The 23,128-nt window shown below is 44.3% G+C and overlaps 1 protein-coding gene across 1 annotated transcript in view; it reads left to right on the forward strand.

Moving 5' to 3' along the window:
* VPS35L (VPS35 endosomal protein sorting factor like) overlaps positions 1-23,128 on the forward strand; it is a 144,944-nt gene that overhangs the window by 119,455 nt on the left and 2,361 nt on the right. Inside the window, exon 29 of the mRNA XM_006123143.4 lies at positions 3,987-4,105. Coding sequence (XP_006123205.2) covers positions 3,987-4,105 — 119 coding nt within the window. The remainder of the gene's footprint in view (positions 1-3,986; positions 4,106-23,128) is intronic.

Raw genomic sequence — 23,128 nt, forward strand, 5'->3', positions numbered from 1 at the left:
AGATCTGGGGCTCAGAGGCTGTTGTAATGTTTGTGAAGGATGTCTTGAGGACACTGGATTTTTTTAATCTCTTGGGGATTTGGTTTATTAGAAATACCTAGATTTTGCCAAGGAAGAAAATTAAAATCAACAACGGCAGCATTTCATTATTCCCTCAGTGTAGTTTTCCATGCTTTCTTTCCTGCAGATTGTAAATAAGTGCATACAGATTATTACATAGCCATTAGACAATTGTCAGATGAAAGATGATGATGCTGGTACTGGATATACACTGCCAAAGATGACTGCCAAGACTTGCTGAGAATCTTTAATCTCATTCTATATCAACAAACATGGGACTGCTGTTAGTTTGTTGCCTTAAAGATGCTGGTGGATTTTTGAAATGAGTTCAGCTCTCAGCGAAATAGCTTTCATGCCTGACTAGGTGCAAATGCCATTCAAATGACAGCAGTAGCAAGTACAATGAATATGAAATTTTTCATCTGGACTTAGTGAATTTTTTTCAGCAGTTCATCTACTGATAGAAGAAAATGCCATTAGATCCAGGGCTCTAGTGCACTGGTAATTAAGATTTCCTGAGGCTCTGATGCAAAATGGTGGGCATTTAACTCAGTGGGGAATACTGACTTAATATGCTGGAACAGTAACTAGTAACTGCAAGAAGTACATAACATAATATTTATCTGGGTGTTAAAATATGTTTATACCAAACAGGCCTATATTCTTATTTTGATAATCACATATTAGAACCTGTTAATGCCATTGATGCAGCATGCTTCTCCCAATACAGACTGGGTGGTGGTGGTGGTTGTTTTTTTGTTTTGTTTTGTTTGTTTGTTTTTGGCACTTTATTGGTTCACTGCTTCAGAATCTGAACCCTGTGATTCCCTCTGTTCTTAGCTGTGCCACTTCTAGATTCTGCTGCACAATTCCTTTTTTCTTGATGTTTGTAAAGTTGTAAAAAATATGAACTGATGTAAATCAATGCATTGCTGCTTTCCTGCATGCAGACTAGCAGTCTTGTAGCGTTGCCAGATGGTTTCAACAAAAATACCAGACACACTTGACATTACATCACAATCTACATTACATCTTATTTAGAAAATACCGGACATTTATATTTTCTGTTTGTTTTCCGAACTGAAAGCTCAAATACTGGACTGTCTGGTTCAAAACTGGACACCTGGTAACCCTACCAATCTGACACAATAGCTTGAAGAGATGCGAATTCACAAGGGTATCAGTGTGTTAACTCTGAAACCTAGGAACAGCAGTTTAAATATCAGCATTAACAATATGGCTGCTGCTCACCTCAGTTTATAACTGAAATATCCAGCTAATGCACATAGCTATACTTAAATGTACTTGGTAAATATTGATGGGTAGAGAAGTAGAGGTGTTAGCTGCTTATCACTAAGACCACAATATTTAAAAGATAAAAATAAAACTTAGCTGCCTTAGCAGAAACCCCTCCCCTTGCAGCTGCCTGCCCCGCAGTTCAGAGTTGCAATGGAAGAATACTTTGGAGCCACAGCAGCCATTGATATTGGAACCCCCACTTCCCATTTTATCATGATTATTTTTAGTAAAAGTCTGTGACCTGCCTGTGACTTTTACTGAAAATAATAACAACAATATCTTAGCCTTCTTGTTGCAGGTTGCTGAGTTATGGAATTAGAAGTCTAAGACTTCCAGTCTTCCCAAAACCATTGGTTTTTTTTTTTCAAATCACTTGTATCTTACTCACCACAAAGGAAGGAGGAGAGGCTTTCTATTTGTCTTTTAAACAAAACCTCCACTTCTGGTATACTCCCACGTATCAAAAGCTATAATTGTCCTTTTCTCAATTGTCAAACTTACTTTTTCACCCCTAGTAATTTCTACAGTGCAGTTTTAAAAAACTGTAGCATGCTCAAAGATGTACATTTGGGTGACAGTAAAAAATTGTATGCACTATCAACATACAAAGCATCAAAATCTTGCTTTCTGGATTTATTGAAAATAACAAGATTTGTTGAATGTATTTGCTGCTGCTGCAGAATTTCCAGTTTCTGCAGACATCCAGGGCCAATTCTGCAGAGAGAAGTCCTAGATCATGAGTTAAACAACCCAACAAATTAAACATCTATAGAAACATTACAAATTGCTTTTGGTCAATAAACTGAAGTAAAGTGGATTCTGCCATATTGACTGATTGCATACGTTTGACTAAGGTTGCCAGACATCCAGTTTTTGTCCCGAACTCCTGGTTGGAAAGTCCAGTCAGCAGCACAGCAAAGTATAGGAAGGGACCTTGCCTGCTCTGGCTTCCAGAAGAGGGCTAGCATGTCTGGTTTCTGAGTGCAGGGGCAACCAACTCCATGTGCTCTCTCCCCAAGCACTGGCTCTGTAGTTCCCATTGCCAAGGAACCAGGGCCAATAGGAGCTGTGGGGGCAGTGCCTGCTGGGGTGGGCAATGCACAGAGCTTCCTGTCCCTTCCACCTACGAGCCAAACATGCCAATTACTTCCAGGAGCCACCTGACTTTAGTAAGGCATTTTGACATAGTCTCGCATAAGCAGCTTCTCAATAAACTAGGGAAATACAAACTAGATGGGGCTACTATAAAGTGGGTACATAACTGGCTGGATAACCATTCTCAGAGAGTAGTTATTAATGGTTCACAATCATGCAGGAAGGGCATAACAAGTGGGGTTCTACAGGGGTCTGTTTTTGGGACTAGTTCTGTTCAATATCTTCAGCAATTTAGATGATGGCATAGAGAGTATGATTATTAAGTTTGCAGATAGTACTAAGCTGGGAGGGGTTGCAAGTGCTTTGAAAGGGAGGGTCAAAATTCAGAATGATCTGGACAAACTAGAGAAATGGTCTGAGGTAAATAGGATGAAGTTTAATAAGGACAAATGTAAAGTACTCCACTAAAGAAGGAACAAGCAGTTTCACACACAAAGAATAGGAAGTGATTGTCTAGGATGGAGTATTATGGAAAGAGATCTAGGGGTTATAGTTGACCACAAGCTAAATATGATTCAACAGTGTGACACTGTTGCAGAAAAAGCAAACATGATTCTGGGATGCATTAATAGGAGTAGTGTGAGCAAGACATGAGAAGTCATTCTTCCGCTCTACTTTGCACTGATTAGGCCTCAGTTCGAGTATTGTGTCCAGTTCTGGGCACTACATTTTAAGAAAGATATGGAGAAATTGGAGAAGGTTCAGAGAAGAAAAACAAAAATTATTAAAACTCTAGAAAACATGAGCTATGAGGGAAGAATGAAAGAATTGGTCTTGATTAGTTTAGAAAAAAGAAGATTGAGAAGGGACATGATAGCTGTTTTCAACTATCTAAAAGGGTGTTATGAGGAGGAGGGAGAAAAATTGTTCTCCTTGGCCTCTGATAGGACAAGAAGCAATGGGCTTAAATTGCAGCAAGGGAGATTAGGTTAGACATTAGGAAAAACTTCCTAACTGTCAGGGTGGTTAAATACTGGAATAAATTGCCTAGGGAGGTTGTGGAATCTCCATCACTGGAGATATTTAAGAACAGGTTGGATAGACATCTGTCAGGGATGATCTAGACCAGACTAGCCTGGTCTAGATACTACTCTGTGCAGTACGTGTTGGCCCTACCAGAAATCAAGGTGTCGCTCTGCAACATTCTCCAGTACTATATGTTGAATAAACCATCAACTTAATCAGTCCCTGCCCTCTTAAAGCCAATGACAAAACTTCCCTAACTTCAATGGAAGAAAGGGATCTGGCTGTATGGAAGATGTGTACATTTCACTATGTTGCAGTGTTCAATTAATCTCAGCCAATGGTAGTAAAAACAAAGGTTTCGGGTCTTTATGAAAGATTTCATATGCAGATGGAATCATTTTACAGCTTTAAAAAATCTGTTCTAAATATCAAGTATTGTTTTGCAGCAAACACACTTGGACAGTTATCCAAATTAAACTCAGATTTATTTATGCTTGTTTCTGCAGTTGATTCCAATGATACCCTTTATGGTGGAGACTCTAAATTCCTGACTGAAATTAACAAGCTGTGTGAGACAGTGATAGCTCAGATCCTGGACCATTTGAAGACCCTTGGGCAGGAGGAGGTATGCCTTTTTGTGTCTTATTGCTATATAATACAGCACCAAATCACTTGCAGAGCCCCTGCTTTGCTTGAGTGGGCAGAGCCTACCCCATTCCTACCTCCTCAGAAACACCCTGAAGCCCCACCTCTCCATACCAAGTGTGATGCAGTAACGACTGAGAGGGACAGAGTTTCTCTTTCTCACATGCATGACTGACTAGCTCACTCCCCCATTGGTGATTTATATCTCTACCAGCTACTCAATGTACCCAAACCAACCAGCTTGCCCTGTTGAGATGGGGCCTGTGACTGCTTTTATAGCTTCCTTTTGCTTCCCTGTCAGAAGTCAGTTTTCTGCAGGGAAGCAAAGAAATCTCTGGAGGGCATGAAATCTGTGCACATGCAGTGAAGCAGAATTCTCCTAGGAATAAATAATTGACGGTGCAATACAGTGTGTAGCCACTTTTTGAAAGCCCTGTGAATGTTCACAAAGTTGGAGAGGACTGTATGGTGTTAGTTTGGTTTAAAAAAAATAAACTTAAGATAATGTAAGCAACAGTGGTGAAGAGACTTAGTAATATTTATAGTCCCTGTATAAGTTGTTGTACTCTTTTTAAGAGGTGGATTCTTTAACTGCATTCTGTGTGTGAGGGTATGTCTACACTTGATTTCTCCTTCGAAGGCGGAATGCAAATGTAGATATCCGAAATTGCAAATGAAGTGGGGATTTAAATATCCGGTGCTTCATTTGCATAATCGCGGACTGCCGCTTTTCCACAATAGCGCTATTTTGGGACCTCAAACTCGGTCCCTGCGGGGTTATTTCATTTTTTGAGGAGTAAGGGTTATTTCAAGGGAAGGGTTTTCTCTCGAAATAACCCCACAGGGGCCGAGTTTGATGTCCCAAAATAGCGCTATTGCAGAAAAGCGGCAGTCTGCGATTATGCAAATGAAGCACGGGATATTTAAATCCCCACTTCATTTGCAATTTCGGATGTCTGCATTTGCATTCCTCCCTTGAAGGAGGAATCAAGTGTAGACCTACCCTGACATGGACACTCAGGTGCACCAGACAGAATTGTTTTTACTAGGCAGTGAATATTGCTTTGGTGCCAACTTTGCTCTTCTTAAGATGCAATAATCTCTTCAGCCCCATTTTGTTCCCATTCCCTCCTAGCTGTCACTTTACTCCTCACCTAACCAAAGTCTCTACTTTCTCCCAATCCCAATTGTTACTTCTCTCACCAGCCTGTTCAGGAATAGATTAATGGGAAAAATGAGAATTAACCTATTGGTCTTTGCTGCGCGAAATACAGTGGAAGTTACTTTATTTGTAAAGGTTCTGCATCCAAGAGGGTGACTAAGAATGATTTGCTTAGTTGTAGGGAGTACTTTCATTTTACCCTATTTAGAATAACGGTTACACTAGTTAAAACAGAGCAAAAACCCTAGATTCCAGATTTCTGGTTTATACATTGTGTGATCTAAAAAGAGCTCTATAGGCTCATCTGTTATGGAGTAATGACTGGCATTCTCCATGTTACTGAACTCGTCACCTCTGCATGAGAACAGACTGTGCCCCTGGTAACATGTCTGTTTCTGAGCTTCAGTTCATACCCCAACAGCTTTTTTATTTTTAACCTACTTCTGTTTGACTTTTCTCTCATGGCTTATAGCCTCAGATACAGAGCACAGTGAATCTTTGATGGAAAAAGAATAGGGCTGAGGTTCTTCTCTTATGCATCTTACTTGGCAACTTGCCAAATAGTTTAGTTTTTTTTCACCCCCTTCTACTGGGATTACATTTTAGAAATTCTTCTAAAGAGGTTTGCCTTCAAGAATTCATTAAGCAACACACACTTGAGAGCCCAGCTATTGCTGATGGAGTACTATTTCTTCTGCCTTTGATATCATATACTTTCTCATAAATATAACCGTGGGGATTCTAAATTAATAAATCCCACATTCTTCTTCGAGAGATGTCCCCGTGGGTGCTCCACATTAGGTTGGTGTGCCGCTGAGCCCATTCTCCAGAGTGTTCAGAGCAGTGTCCCTGGGGCCGCGCATGTACGTGCCTCAAGCCATGCGCTCCTGCTGTGCAGTCATTGCGCATGCGCAAGTCCCCACCCCCACAGTTCTTTCTCTACCGCCTCGTCACAGACAGAGCTCAGCAGTGTTCCCAACCTCATTCCATGTTTTAGATAAGTAGATCAGGTTTTTTTCCCGGTTTTACCTGTGGTTAGTTAGTGAGTTATCACCTCGTTTGTAGTTATCTTAAAAACAAAACTTTTTTTCTTCCAAGTTTCTCTCCCCATAGATAGACTTAGCAAGCACCATGCCCGACTCCCCAGGTTTCAAGTGCTGTTCCTCCTGCAAAGATCCAATAATGGTATCGGATGGACATGACCAATATGTTTGCTGCCTGGGCAAAGCTCATGTCTCACAAAAATGTCCTCATTGCTCAAAATTGAAAGCGAGAGCGTGGTGTGATAGAGATCTACACCTCAAGCTAATTTTGCTTGAAAAATTGCTAAAATTGGCCTCAGACCTAGGCCAACAACTTGTCAAGTCCCAGGTGCAAGAGGACAAAAAATCTGCAAAAAAAAAAAAAACCCACACTTCCTCATTGCCTCAGGAGGCTCCAGAACACAGAATATTGTCTCTGGCACATATGGGACTGAGGGTGACTCCGGCACCATGTCTCAACATCTATGATGCACCAGCATGTCCAGCACTGCCAGTACCTCCATAAGATTGGCTAACACAACGTTCCGCTCCAAGGCCACAAGCTTGTAGTTCCCTGCCTCTAGTGCCTGACAACAACTCGCACCAACGTTACACTGACAGCACAGCAACTGTCCTGGGTGCTGAGCACTCTCATCTGGCATTGCTGTCGGCACTGACACGGCACCATCACTTTCACTTGGTCATTCAGTGTCAAAACATCACCCAGCACCACAAGTTGCATTGGTGCAGCCGACCGCAGCACCGTCTACACAACATAGAGACCTCTTGGTCTCCTCAGCTTTAAATTCACCCTTTCTTGGCACCAACATTTTCCCGGTTATCTCGGCTTGGAGACAGGATGTATCACCAGAAGTGTTTTCTAGTGTCTGGGATGAGGAGGCAGACATGATGTTTTCACCAAGCAACTCCCCTACCACGGATTATTCTGTGTACTCGGCCAGGCTCCACCCTCCACACACCAGCCAAAGAGACATGTCACCTTGGTACAACAACCCATGGATACCACTTCCAATGCCCTACCCGCAATGGCAGTATTGGAGCCCCTGGCAGCCTTGACATAAACATCATTCTTCATATAAACTGTTTTCTGTTCCTCAACACTTGCCTCCACCACAGTCTCTGTCACCTCAATAGCAACATGCAATACAGCGGGACTAGTCCAACCCCTTACCAGATACGTCACCTGACACTAACGAAGTGCTTTCTTTGGATGAAGCAGTGATCCACCCTCCACATCAGATGATTTTTCGCAAGTTTTTGCTGAATTCAACATCCCCATACAGGACGTGTCAGAGAATCAGCATGAGATGACTGATACGTTAATAATCCCTACAACTTCCAAGATAGCCCTCCCGATTAACCTAGCATTATGGAACTAGCCAAAACGATTTGTCAAACACCAGAAACTACGACCTGAACATGCAGGTGAGCCAACAAGAAATATTACATTCCCCCGAAAGGATCTGGGTTTCTTTTTACACACCCTGCATCTAATTCTTTGGTGGTGGAAGTGGCAAACCAAAAAACTAAGCAACAGCACTTGAGATCCACACCCTCTGATCGTGACAGTAAGAGAATCAAAGAATACTAAAACTGGAAGGGACCTTGAGAGATCCACTGCATTCATGCCAAATCCAAAGTCCCTACCTCCTTAAACAGATACAGCTTTGTAGTCACCTAATGTGGAACACCCACAGGGACATCTCTCTTGAAGAAGAGGAGGAGGTTACTCACCCATGCAGTAACTGACTTTCTTCAAGATAAGTGTCCCAATGAGTGCCTCACTACTCTCCCTTCCTCCCCTATACTTTGGAATGCTGGACTCTTCGACAGGCCATATGCTTCCGGAGTAGAGAAGGAATGGGGTAGGAGGTTCACACATGCATGATGCCTGTACAGTAGTAGCACGCAGCTTCAGGTGTGCACATGCATGGTTTCAGGGATGCTGCTCTGAAGACTCCGGAGAATGGGCTTGGTGGTGGCACACCGACCTAATGTGGAGCACTCATCTTGAAGAACATCAGTTACTACACAGGTGAGTAACCTTCTTTTTCTACTAGGGATGTGAAGGACTAGTGAACTATCCGATCTGTTGACAGATAGTCGACAGGCTAGTTGACTAGTTGCTTCCCTCCCTTGCTGCCTCAGTCAGAAAGAGGAAGCAAGGGGTTGGGAAGAGCAAGGGGTACTTCAAAACAGCAGCGCCGCGGTGCTGCCACTTTGAAACGCCGCATGCAGCCCAGGGCCAGCTGAGGTGTCCTGAGGGTGCACACAGCATTTCAAAGTGGCAGCACTGCATAGTGCCTGGGATCAGCTGGGGACTGCTAACCCTGGGCTCCATGTGGTGTTGCCGCTTTGAAGTGCTGCAGACAGCCTGGCATCAGGCTCCTCACTGAATTTCAAAGTGGCAGCACCGCATGGAAACCAGGATCAACTGAGGACTCCCCCGCTGACCCTGGGCTCTCTGTGGCTCCGCCTCTTTGAAATGCCGCAGGGAGACCGGCATCAGGCTCCTTGGGGCGTTTCAAAGCGGCAGTGCTGCATGGAGCTCGGAATCAGCTGGGGACTCTCCCACTGACCCTGGGCTTCGTGTGGCGCTGCTGCTTTGAAACACCAAGGGGAGCCCGGTGTCAGGCTCCTTGCCGTATTTCAAAGTGGCAGCGCCACATGGAGCCTGGGGTCAGCGAGAGTCCCCAGCTGACCCAGGCTTTCATCTTTGAAGTATAGCAACAGCTCCTAGGGCTATTGCTACACTTCAAAGGGGGAGGCACCCTATCGACTAATTGAATGGTCGATGCAAAATACATGGACTGTTTGATTAGTCAATTAGTCAGTATTTAACATCCCTACTTTCTACAATGGCATATTCCAACGAACAGTATAAACTACATATAGAATTATAGAATACTAGAACTGGAAGGGACCTCGAGAGATCATCAAGTCCAGTCCCCTGCCCTTATTGCAGGACCAACACGGTCCATATCATCCCCGATAGATATCTGTCTAACTTTCTCTTAAATATCTCCTGTGATGGAGATTCCACAACCTCCCTAGGAAATTTATTCGCGTTTAACTACCTTGACAGTTAAAAAGATTTTCCTAATATCCAACCTAAACCTCCCTTCCTGCAGTTGAATACCACCATGAAATACGTCAGTCTTTGGATGGAATAGGAAACCAGTACCCTATGCAATTGGAAGGCAATTTCTGCTCTCATGAATAGTGCCATGGACTCTTTTTCATGTACTCACAGGACACCAGGCACAGTAAACTGTTTCTATATTTGTCTCACGCAGGCTGAACCTGTCCTGCTGGAATTTGGACTTGTGTTTCTGAGAAGCCTTAGCTTTACACACTTGATCTTTAGACTTCTAAGAGAGTTCTTCTAGCTAATTCACTGAGGCAGGAGATACTGGAGTCCAGTAGATAGAGAGAAAATGGGTTGAGAGTAAAGGGACACAAATTCTAGCTCTTAGTGGCAAGCTGTGTGATTTTGGGCAAGTCACTTCACTCTTGTGCCTCAATTTCCTCAGATGTAAAATGGGGGCATATTTACCTTCCTTTACAAAGAGCTTTGAGATCTGTGGATGAAGAGCACAATATAGAAGCCTAGTATTTCTCTTATCTTTTTTTCTTTGTGGGAGGTGGGATATAGTGGATTATTTATTTGTTTTGTTTTGTTTGTTTATTATTAAAGTCATACCCTTCAGCTCTAAAGCAGTACTTAGCAGAAAATCACCTCAGATTTTATTTTGATCATGTCAGTGTTGCAACCTTTTATTATTTGGCTGCACATTTATATGAATAAGCCTCTACTGATATTGATTTACCTTGGTTCATTTAATTTGAAACCCATAAAAGGGAATTGCTTTATATACAATAATTTTACTGAACTGCAATTTGGAGGAAGGGAAGTGAATCTGATGTTAACACAGTATGCTCCTCCTTTATTCCTATATTACTTTAAAATAGCTTTCAAAAATTCTGCTGCTTTTGTGAGAGGTTAGTGTTTGAACTGAAATGTTCAGTCCCAGACTACCTTATACAAGTACAGGCTGTGGTCATGGGTGTATACTCTACTCTGTCCCCTGCTTTGCATTTGGAATGGGCTGAAAGGTGTGCAGGCTTTTTTGTTGTATTTTTTTAATTGCAGGATTCTTACAACTATTAAAATCCTGCCTGCTGTAGTTAGTCAGAGTCATGAACAGTCAAATGTGTGCATGATTCCTACCGAGCCATTTGCTTTTGATCCAAAACCAAAGTGTTACAGTAAGTCTGTTCTAGGTCATTCTTGTCTTGATCACTCTTGTTAGGGCGATTTGATTCTTGTGTAGATGTTTGATTCTTTAGAGTAAGGGCTTGTCTGCACTGCCTTTTGGTGACAAAACAGAGAGAGAGTTTACACTGCAATGCGACTTCTACTCGAAAAAACCATTCAGTTCTTCGAGTGATGTCCCTGTGGGTGCTCTGTGTTAGGTGCTGGTGCGTCCTCACACGGGCAATTGGAGATTTTTGGTAATAGTGCCCTGCCATGCCGTGCACGTGCTGTAGTACTGTCTCGCATCATTGGTGTCCATTGACTGCACGCATGGTGTGGCACCTCAGTTCCTTCTCTACCGTCCTTGGCAAAATAGTTAATTAGTTGAGTTTCCTCACTTTGCAAGTTTTTCAACCCCTGCTTCCTGTTTTCCCGCCCTCGTAGTCACCCTTTTCACCATGTCTGACTCTCCAGGCTTCAAGAGGTGTGAGTCATGCAGAGACCCAGTACTAGTCTGTGATGGACATTTGTTGTGTATAAAATGCCTGGGAGAAGGCAGAAGCACCCACACTGCTCTAGCTTCACAGCATGGGCAAGGTGAAACAGAGAAACCACCTTAAAACCTTCTATATGAAAGGTCCCTTCAACCACCTGTGAAGGCTCATCATCCTCCGAAAAGACTTCAGGTAGGGAAAAATCTTCCACTTCAGTGAAGAAATGTCCCTCCTCTTCATCAGAGAAGTTGACTTGAAATGCCAAAACATTTCCAGCCAGGTTGATACCTCTAGTGCCTAGCACAACCAGAGCCAGTACAACCAATAAGCCTGGTACCTCCGGCACCACACCAGTGAAGGACGGCACCATACATAAGCACTCACAGTTTGAACCGAGACACAAGACCTCGGTACCGATGATGATGATGTTGATGAACCGACCCTGGATGTGGCACCAACCATGGTGCTGAAAACGGCTTCGAAGATGGCACCAGGATCATCCCATGTCAACATGCCGCCGCCACAGTCTCCAATGCTGACACCATCCTTGGCACTGTTGGAAGTATCGCCAGCACCGCAAAAGGCTTCTGTTAAACATACTCGGCACTGGCTCCACCAGCCTATGTAGAGCTGGAGGTTCTTTCAGTGCTGCACTCTCCAGCCTCACTCCTACCCACTCTATCTACTCTCCCAGATTGCTGACATTGTCAATTTCATTTAGCAATCACTGGACCAAGGAGCGCAAGATTTTCATCATAACACTCTTTGCCCACTCAAAGGTGCCTCCCCTTCCTCCTTGAGTCATTACACACCAGACCCACCTACCCACCACATTCACCCAATTGTATGGCTGACATTTGCCTGACCTACCACCTCCATACTCGGGGCAGTGGCCCACGTGGGACACATGGTCCTCATGAAGAAGCCAATATACAGCACCATGAACACCAGCAAGGAGACCTATTAGGTCTCCCCCACATCAGCCTCAGAAGACCAATCCTCTTCCTCCTAAATAACCAACATCTGATGAGGAGGAGAACATCACAGAAGAGGAGCAGAGGTCCCCTACCCACAATTCATCCTCCTTTCTGGATAAGCTCATCATTCCGTCTCTGGCAGATGACTTCAAACAGTTCCAGGAGCTGTTTAAATGTATTGCTAGCGCTCAAGAAATAGCTCTCCAGAAAGTCAAAGAAAAACAGCATAAACTGTTGAGAATTTTACATTCTACATCATTGAATATCGCACTTCTGATGGATGAGGTAATATTAGAGCCTGCCAACGCCATATGGCAGACACCAGTATCCGCAACCCCCACAAATAAAAGAGCAGACAGGAAATACTTTGTGCCAGTGAGAGACATGGACTTTCTTTTTTCTCTCCCTCCCTCCCCCCCACCTAATTCTTTGGTGGTTGACGTGGTGTATCATAGGTCAAAACAATTTAGCAACACATCTCAATATAAGGACTACAAGTCCCTAGATATGCTAGGATGGGGTGGGCAATAATTTTTGAAGGGGTGCCACTTCATAAATTTCTTAAGTCATCGGAGGTTTGGGTTATGACTTCGGGCAGGGTTCTGGGGTGCAGGATGGGGTGCAGGGGTTTGCGTTGTTACCTTGGGCAGGGGATTGGGTGCAGGGTCTGAGAGGGGATATGAGTGCAGGGGGCAGAGTGTTTGGCTTATGTGGGGTAGGGGGTCGGAAATTGGGGGGGCAGAGGGTTGAGGTGTGGTAGGGGGCCAGGAGCGGAGTGGCATAGGCTGGGGTTCCAGAGGCAGGCTCTGTCCAGGAGACTTACCTGTGAGACTCCTAACCAGCAGCCCAGCTCTTTTCTCAGGCACGAATCTGCCCCACCCCCACACAGACTGCAGAGCCATGTGCTCTGTGAATAAGAGCCTGAGAGGAAGGGGGAGTGGTGCTTCCTGGTGTTGCCTGGTTTTCAAACAGGCAGCTTTCATTGGCCAGAAACTGTCCAGTGAGATTGTGCTGGGGTGGGGAGTGGCCATGAAGTACCACTCCTCCCTCTCTTCTGGGCTCATAGTTTGTGGAGCACAGATAGCCCACCAGCCGCTTTTCTGAGAAAAGTATATTCATTGGTGATGCTACAGCTCCGGACTGTGATCAGACAAATTATTCAGAATTACAGGACCTTTCACATTTCTTCCTTGACCAAAAATGTCCGCAACTTCATGTCATCATCACGGAAGGCCAGACCGTTGCCCGCACGGTGCTTCAAGCTGCCCTCGATGTCACAGACTCTGCAACTCAAACCACTGCAACAGCTATAGTCTTGCATAGGGCCTCTTGGCTCCTAGCTTCAGGCATACTGAAAGAACTTCAGTTGAAGGTGGAGAACCTCTCCTTTGACAGGTCATACCTCTGCCAGCAAGAGAGACGAGGTCCTACATAAAATGAAGGACTCTCGTACTACCCTCGGGACCCTAGGCATGTACACTCCACCTAACAAATGGCAGAGGTACAACACCTATCCTCAGCCTAGAGACACGTACAAATAGACACAAAGATCCTTTGACTATAGACAAAGGGAAAGACAACAGAGGTGTAGACTTCAACGCCAACAACAATCCTCAATGAACCAACCATCCACTTCCAAACAACAAATTTGAGAATTTGGTTGGGAATGATACCATCTTCACCAAAAGACCTTCAGTTCACTCAACTTCCTCTTGCTACTTCTAGGACGAGATTACATCCAGTCAGTGGGGGTTAGAGATTGTCCAACAGGGCTGCCCCATCCCTTTCATCTCTATTCCTCCCACCCACCTCCTGGTTCATCTTCTTCAGGGACCTCTCCCATGAGGATTTGTTACAAACAGAAGTTTAACATCTGCTTCAAATCGGAACAATAGAGGCTGGTGCGCAGTGGAGGGGACCCAGTGCAAGCAGGGAGTCAGCTGTCCTGGCTTGTGTCAGGTTCCCCCTGCTGTGCTTCAGCCTTTTAAATGTATTAAGAGTCGGACTGCTCTTAATACATTTAAAAGGCAGAGCCGCGGTGGGGTTAGCTCCTGGGGCTGGGAACTAATCCTGCTGTGGCTCTCCCACTTTTCAATTAGTTGATTAGTTGTTTCAATTTAACATCCCTAGTAAGAGTGAAGACCATCACTTTTTCTCCATCATGCCATATAAAATTAAGACATTATTACTTTACTTTTTGGTGGAGGGGACAGGAGTGATATAACAGGCCACATGATCTGGGGTTGTGTAGTTCTTTCTTTTTCCTAGGGTCATCTATACGGTTTCAAAGATTATGATAAATGCCTACAAAGTGGGTACTCTTCTCTTTTTGGTCTGGGAACTATTAGTCTCATGATTTATGTGACTGCCAAAAACTTGATCTGTTCTTTTCTTGCTGCCCGTAAATATATCCTCGTGAGTTGGAATGCCCCCCACTATTCAGTCTTGGTTATGTCAGTGGAATTGGCAGCATGTTGACATGGATTTCTCACTCAGATCTGAGGTCAGTGCCATCTTACACATATTCTTGTTGATCAAAATGCAGAGTGTGCATACCTCTCATTTTTATGAAGCCTTTACTTCATCTCCTCTGACACGTGTAATTAGGAGCCTGGGCACACCTTAAAGACTAACAATTTTATTATGACCTAGGTCTTGTGAGTTGCAACTCACTTCATCAGGTACACTAAGGGAAATTAAAAAAACATAGTATGGGTATAGAGATGGGAGTACTACATCAGAGCTAATTGAATCAGGGTGGATGTGGATAAGAAGGTGAGAATACCTCAAATGGAAAATTACTTATGGTAATGAATGAACCATTCCCAGTCCCTATTCAGACTCATTCTGATTACGTCAAATTTGCATATGAATTCCAGCTTAGCAGTTTCAAGTTGCAGCCTGGTTTTGAAGGTTTTTTTGCTTGAGGATGGCACCGATGCACCAATTAAATTTGCAGCTTCTAACACATGATTAGATCTCCATCTCCTACTTGTGCCTGTTTGCTTACTTCAAAATACTGTGAAGTGCAGTGTACATCTTTTTATGACTGTCTTGATTTTTAAAAAAATGTTAAGCTGACTGTGGGCATGTACACATGCATATACATTGCATAGAAATATAGTGTAGTAGGAATATCTGGCAGAGAGACCTTTGACCATCTGTCCTGCATTCTGCTCACTGATCAAGCTCCTCTAGGATTATTACTATCATAAACCTGCAGGTGCTTCAAGCAGTTTCTCTCTTTTATGTTTGGAGTGAAACAAATATAGACACAAATAGTTAACGTAAAGTAGAGGAAAAAAAGTAGTCCAGATAAAAATGTAAATGCTCTAAATATTTCTAAAGTAAGTACATTCTTAAAAAATGTACAAGTACGAAATCCATGGTGGAGTGGCCAAAAGGCTTTGTATCTCATAATTCTCCATCTCAAGCGCATGCTGACATGCCACATCATCACATTCTTTCTTTTGGTTTCCTTTTGTCCAAAGGTGTTGGTCCTAGTGCTATAGCTCAGCTTCAGTGGTTACTTTCCAGCTACTTGCAGTTTCCTGATTGTTTGCTAGATATGTTGCTGCACTTTGTGGTTGAGTAATGTTGTTAGAGCAGATTGATGGACAGTGTCTGTGTCCAGAGGTGGCTACATTTCACCAGTGGATGAAAAGGTGCTACAGTGTGTAATTGTTACTGGAAGCCTTTTCTCCTCAACAGCACATAACTCCCAGTAACATCGGTGAGGATTTATACACTCATTGAGTGACCCTTCATTTTTGTAATAAAAGATTTTAAGAAAGGGGATAGCACTTAGGGATGTGAAGGTTTAATTGGTTAATCAGTGGAGGATGGAACAGCTTCCCACCTGCAGTGGACAGGGGCTGCTCCGGTTAGGCTGGATTAGCCCGTGTGCAGTGGGGAAGGGGAGGAGGCAGTCCAGCCCAGTGGTGGGGAAAGGGGGCTTAACTGGTGTTTAACTGGTTAGCCAATTAAACAGGATTTTACATCCCTAGTAGCAATATTCCAAGCATCGCTCCCAGAATATAAAAGTGGCTACTTTTCAATAGATTATTAATTTGTACTGTGTGATGAATTTAAATATTCAACTGCGTGGTAGTCAAATACCCCAAAACTACAGGACCTTGTCAATTCAGTATATTATTTGGCAGTTGTGTAAAATGTCTTCCTATGTGTCTGTAGCAGCTGAACGCGAAATAACGAACAGAATTGGCATGTGCAATCTTACATTCTAAAATCTCAAGGAGTAGCCATGTTAGTCTGTATCTGCAAAAACAAGTCCTGTGGCACCTTAAAGACAGACGGTATGTCTACACTTGTACCCTAGTTCGAACTAGGGATGCCAATGTTGGCATTTGAAATAGTAAATGAAGCCGGGATTTAAATATCCTGTGCTTCATTAGCAGGGCTTGACAAATGGCGGCGAAAACTGCTCGCCAGCCCCGTACTGCGAATGCACAAGAGCCGCATTGCGCACACACGCACCGCAAATGAACGGGACGCGCAGCTGAAATCTACTCGCCACGAGTGAGTAGATTGTATAAATTGTGCAGCCCTGTTCATTAGCATAATCTCGGCTGCGCACTGTTTCAGAACCCAGCTGATTCTAAAGTGAAAGTGCACTTTGGGCCGCGTTAGTTTGAATCAGACCCTTTGGTTCGAACTAACGTTACTCCTCATAGTAACGTTAGTTCGAACCAAGGGGTTTGATTCAAACTAACGCGGCCTGGAGTGCACTTTCACTTTTGAATCAGCTGGGTTCCGAAACAGCGTGTGGCCGAGATTATGCTAAAGAAGCCCGGGATATTTAAATCCTGGCTTCATTTACTATTTTGAATGCCTACATTTGCATCCCTAGTTCAAACTAGGGTGCAAGTGTAGACATACCCTAAGAGATTTATTTGGGCATAAGCTTTTTGGGTAAAAAACACTTTGTCATCCTGGGTTTTACCCATGAAAGCTTATGCCCAAATGAATAAAATACAGTGGCCCAAACCAAACAGTGGCTTGTTGTCTTCATAGCTAGAGGCTTTACTGATAGATGCATTGTCCAAAGTTATCTAAGATTTTTTGGCATATGTTAAGTTTGGGAGAGCCTCCCAAGCTAAGAGGCACTATGAATAAAAGGTACAGTCACAAGCGGAGAAAAATAGATAAAGTGGTAAAGGGCTGATCCTATAATTTATTAACATCTTTGGTAGTACTTGTTATCATGAGTCATGTCGTAGATTTGAAAGGTTGGAGTGTGTGTAGGTTGGTTGCTAAAATGCTTAATGATTGCATGCTACTGCCCCCAGTATAGGTTCTTGACTTTGTGTCCAGTTGGGGGTGGGTATCTTCTCTTGTCCTTATTTAGCTGCAAGAATAACATTGTTCAGTCCATGTCATCTCCTTTCTGATTGCATGCCTATGAAATTAGTTCTGCTGGCATTGGTAGGAAGCATTAATTTCCTTGCACTGCCACATCCATGCTGTCCATAGAATTTAATGGTTGAATTTAGGGCGGGCTCAAGTGAAGTATGAAATTGGTTAATTAATGTCGTGGGGTTGACCACAATTGTGCACTTGCTTCTAACTACTCTTCAATTGATTCAATTACTGCAGTAGATGAGGCTCTGTCTTTTAATCAACGGTCTCTTTTCCGAGTGAGCCGAGCACAAAGCAGAGCTCTAGCAGAGCGATGGTAAAAAATGCCGCCTCTCAGACTGGCCTTTGATAATAGCAGTGCCTAGCAGCACAGGCATAAAGAACGATGCAGATGGTGTCGTCATATTCATTATGCAAGCCTCTGCTGGTGGTGATGTGGAGAAGTCTGTAGTGGAGCTATGTAAAGTTGCTCTATAAGGGTATGTCTACACTACAGCATTAATTTGAACTAACTTAATTCGAATTAGTTAATTCGAACTAGTGCATCTAGACCTAAAAACTAGTTCGAATTAGCATTTTCCTAATTCGAACTAGCATGTCCACACTGAGTGGACCCTGAACCGAGGTTAAGGATGCAGTGCCGGCAGGGCATCAGATTAGGACTTAGAGCGTGGAGCTGCTGTCTCAGGCTAGCCGAGGGCTGTGCTTAAAGGGACCCGACCCCCACCCCGGACAGACAGTTCTCAGGGGTTCCCCGCTCGCTTGTCTACCTCGATGAGGGACAGCAAAGCAGTCCTGGCTTGGAGTGCCCTGAATGCCCACACTCGGCACACCACAGGACTCGGCCATCAGCCTGGCTGCACTTGCCGCAGGCTGCCATCCGGGGGAGGGTCAATCGTGGGGCTGCAGGAGAGCTTCCACCCCGAGGAGCCCGCAGAGCCACCCCAGTCCTCCCCATTGGGGGCTTGTACCCCATTCCTCCCTCACCTCCTTCCACTTACCCCTCCCTAGCCCCCCCTTCCTGATGTACAAAATAAAGGACACATGTGTTCAAAAATAGAAACTCTCTTTATTTAACAATACTCGGGGTGGGGGTGGGGTTAACCTCTGGGGAGACTGGGAAAAGGAGGTGAAAGAGGGGAAGAGAGAGGGTGGGAGAGGGGAGGGCAACTAAAATGATCAGGGGTTTGGAACAGGTCCCATATGAAGAAAGGCTAAAGAGACTTTGAGATAAATAGAAAGGAACATAAACACTGTCAAATCAAGTGTAAAAATGTAATAAGAAAAGCAAAAAAAGATTTTGAGGAACAACTAGCCAAAAACTCAAAAAGAAATAACAAAATGTTTTTTAAGTACATTAGACGCAGGAAGCCTGCTAAAAAACCTGTGGGTCCCCTAGATGATCGAGCTATAAAAGGAGCAATCAAGGACGATAAAGCCATTGCGGAGAAACTAAATGATTTCTTTGCTTCAGTCTTCACGGCTGAGGACGTTGGGGAGATTCCTGAATCTGCACCGTCCTTTGTGGGTGCTGAATCTGAGGAACTGTCCCGGATTGAAGTGTCATTAGAGGAGATTTTGGAACAAATAGAAAAACTTAATGTTAACAAATCTCCGGGACCGGATGGCATTCATCCAAGGGTTCTAAAAGAACTAAAATGGGAAATTGCTGAGCTATTATCTGTGGTTTGTAACCTATCCTTTAAATCGGCTTCCGTACCTAATGACTGGAAGGTAGCCAACGTGACACCAATATTTAAAAAGGGCTCTAGAGGTGATCCTGTCAATTACAGACCGGTAAGTCTAACTTCAGTACCGGGCAAATTAGTCGAAACAATAGTAAAGAATAAAATTGTGAAGCATGTAGAAGAACATAATTTATTGGACAAAAGTCAACATGGTTTCTATAAAGGGAAATCCTGTCTTACTAATCTGTTAGAATTCTTTGAAGGGGTTAACAAACATGCGGACAAGGGGGATCCAGTAGATATAGTATACTTGGATTTTCAGAAAGCCTTTGACAAGGTCCCTCACCAAAGGCTCTTGTGTAAATTACATGGCCATGGGATAAGAGGGAAGGTCCTTTCTTGGATTGAGAACTGGTTAAAAGACAGGAAACAAAGGGTAGGAATATATGGTAAATTTTCAGATTGGAGAGGGGTAACTAGTGGTGTACCCCAAGGGTCAGTCCTGGGACCAATCCTTTTCAACTTATTCAAATGTTGAATAAGGGGTAAGCAGTGATGTAGTAAAGTTTGCAGATGATACAAAACTGTTTAGGATAGTCAAGACAGAAGCAGACTGTGAGGGACTCCAAGAAGATCTCACCAAACTGAGTGATTGGGCAACAAAATGGCAAATGAAATTTAATGTGGATAAGTGTAAAGTAATGCACATACGTACAGTATGATGGGGGCTAATTTGGCTATGACAAATCAGGAAAGAGATCTTGGAGTTATCGTGGATAGTTCTCTGAAAACTTCAACACAGTGTGCAGCGGTGGTCAAAAAGGCAAATAGGATGCTAGGAATTATTAAGAAAGGGATAGAAAATAAGATCCAGAATATCTTACTGCCCCTGTATAAAACTATGGTACGCCCACATCTTGAATACTGTGTATAGATGTAGTCTCCTCACCTCAAAAAAGATATTTTGGCCTTGGAAAGGGGTCAGAAAAGGGCAACTAAAATGATTAGGGGTTTGGAACGGGTCCCATATGAGGAGAGGTTAAAGCGACTGGGACTTTTCAGCTTAGAAAAGAGGAGACTGAGGGGGGATATGATAGAGGTCTATAAAAGCATGAGTGGTGTGGAGAGGGTGCATAAAGAAAAGTTCTTCATTAGTTCCCATAATAGAAGGACTAGAGGACACCAAATGAAATGAATGGGTAGCAGGCTTCAAACTAATAACAGAAAGTTCTTCTTCACAAAGCAAATAGTCAACCTGTGGAACTCCTTGCTGCAGGAGGCTGTGAAGGCTAGAACTAGAACAGAGTTTAAAGAGAAGTGAGATAAAGTCATGGAGGTTGGGTCCATGGAGTGCTATTAGCCAGGGGGTAGAAATGGTGTCCCTGGCCTCTGTTCGTGGAAGGCTGGAGATGGATGTCTTGGTCATTGTCTTCAGTCCATCCCCTCCAGGGTACCTAGTGTTGGCCGCTGTCGGCAGACAGGCTACTGGGCTAGATGGACCTTTGGTCTGACCCAGTACGGCCATTCTAAGCTCAGGGCTCAGGGTCTGGGGTCTCACTGGACCACCTTGATTTTCATGCACACCTGCTCCTGGGTGGCGAGGATGGCAGCTCTCCTGCCCTAGACGGCCACTTTCCTGTGCCTAGTGCGGAGGTCGTGGATGAGGTCCACGATGTCTGCACTAGACCAGGCAGGAGCCCGCCTCTTGTGGATCTGGGCAGGCTCCCGGGAGCTGCCAGCCTGGTCCCGGGAAGAGGCGGAGAGCTGGGTGGCAGCGGGTGGCTGGCTCGATCCGTGCCAGGTGCAGGGTCTGCTGGCTGGGTGCTGGCAGGCTTGCACCTGGCACGGGCACCATAGCCAGCCCATGCCCCTTTAAGGGCTCCGGGGCCGGGAGGGGGGCAGAAGAGTTTCCCTGGTGGTGCCCAGAGTGGCCACCAGGTAAAGCTGGGGAGGGCTAGCCTCCCACTAGTTCGAATTAAGTGGCTACACAGCCCTTAATTCGAACTACTTAATTCGAACTAGGCGTTAGTCCTCGTGGAATGAGGTTTAGCTAGTTCAAATTAAGCGCTCAGCTAGTTCGAATTAAGTTCGAACTAGCGGTTTGCTAGTGTAGCGCCTATCAAAGTTAATTCAAACTAACGTCTGTTAGTTCGAATTAACTTTGTAGTGTAGACATACCCTAAGAGACCTGATCGCAAAGTTTTTGCCATTTTTTTTTTAAACTTGTCAAGGGGTTCTTCCTCATGTTCTTCTGTAGCAAGGAATCCCTCTCTCTTTATCTCCTGAGAGCAGCCTCAGATTAAAAATTGACAAACCATTTTTTCCACTGTTGTCTGTCCAGACCCAAGATGTGACTGCATCCTCAGTGGCTCTCATCGTGATAGTGTTCTTTTCAATTGTTCTGCGATAGGTCATTCTTTGTCCTCTATGCCACCTTTTTCCTCTGGGTGGAATCCAGTCTGACAAATCTTGAGCTTCTGCTATGGATAAACTGATGACAAAGCAGTTTCTGTCTCTAATTAGTGAGTTCACAGTCTCGTGACCGGCTCAGTGCAACACTTTCTCATTGGTTACACAATCTCTCTAATGAATTCTCTTCTTAAACAATGCTGCTGAAATTCATTCAGCTTTCTGTCATGTATTTCCACCATCTGCTATTCCTGGTGGAGGAAAGCTGCACCAAAGCCCCTAAATTCTGTGCACATTTTAAAATGCTGCATATTTTATTGTCAAATTAAGACCATATAATCACGCCAGCTTGAATTATTTTGGTATGTCTGTCAAACAATGCGGACAACAAAAAAGATTCAGGAAATGTTTGACCAAGAGATTCCTTAATAGGCATATGAATACAGAATTTTGAGTAATAATTCATTTACACTACAGTATGGAAACATATTTCCCACACACCTCCAAAGCAGTGCTATGGCTTGGGGGGAGTCACGGGTAATGGAGGACCTGAGGGTGAGGGTTGTTGTTGCTGGGAAGGAGCCTGGGAGTGAACCTGGTAGGTGGTTAGGTGTGGTTGGGAGAAGTCTGAAACAGGATTTTTTTGTGGGGGAGGAGGAGAGGGGAGTGAAGTGAGGGATTGTTGGGGTAGTCTTCCAGACTCCCTATGCAGACCCTGGCTGATCCTAGTCTCTCCCAATCCATCAAGCACATCTGCGTCTGTCCCCATGTGTCCCTGCACCCCTGTTCAGCCACTCCTAACCCCTCATATGTCTTTGCACTCCCTCGTTCTATCCCCATGTGTCCCTGCACCCACACTCTCATTCAGCCCCTGCTCCAATTTGTCCCCCGCACTAGCCCTTCTGAATTTGTCCATGTGGATGCCCTCCAACATCCCCCTGTGTCCTATCTGTCTTTCCCTCCCTACTCTCATATCCCCATACTTCCTCACCTGACCCAAGGAGTAATGTCACATTACTAGGGTTAAACAATAATGTTGGGAGGACAACAGCATTTTGCAGTCTCATCTAACTCCTCTAGATGTTTGAAAGACCTACTGTCTTTACCATTCATGCTTTGACTTACTAGTGAGCCCCTAACAGATATTGTACTTCCAAGGTAGACAAAGTTGCCAACTTTTGTACTCTGCTCCATCAATCTCATCGCCACCTGCATTCTTTCTTGTCTCTGCGAGATTTGTCGTCTGCATACTGATACAGAGTCCCCCTTTGGCAGCCTTTGGAAGGAGAGGGTCAGAGGCAGTGAGGCCAGAATCCTGTAATGTGTCTTATTTGCCTCTGCCTCTCCTTCGCCAAACCACAATTTGACTGCTGTTGCAACCAGTAGTAAGCTAAGCAACGTGGCCAGTAGTACTCCATGAGGTTTAGTGCATGGTTTGTCCCACGGTTCCTGGGGTAAAGTATTGGGATGCAGGATGGGGTGTGGGAGCTGGGAGAAAGTTTGGATGAAAGGGGGTTGTGACCTTTGAGATAGGGAATGAAGGAGGAAGTGGAGTGTCTGGGAGGGAGTTGTGACCTGGGCTAGGAGAGCAGG

This window comes from Pelodiscus sinensis, chromosome 16 (assembly GCF_049634645.1).
Source record: "Pelodiscus sinensis isolate JC-2024 chromosome 16, ASM4963464v1, whole genome shotgun sequence".
Taxonomy (NCBI): Eukaryota; Metazoa; Chordata; order Testudines; family Trionychidae; genus Pelodiscus; species Pelodiscus sinensis.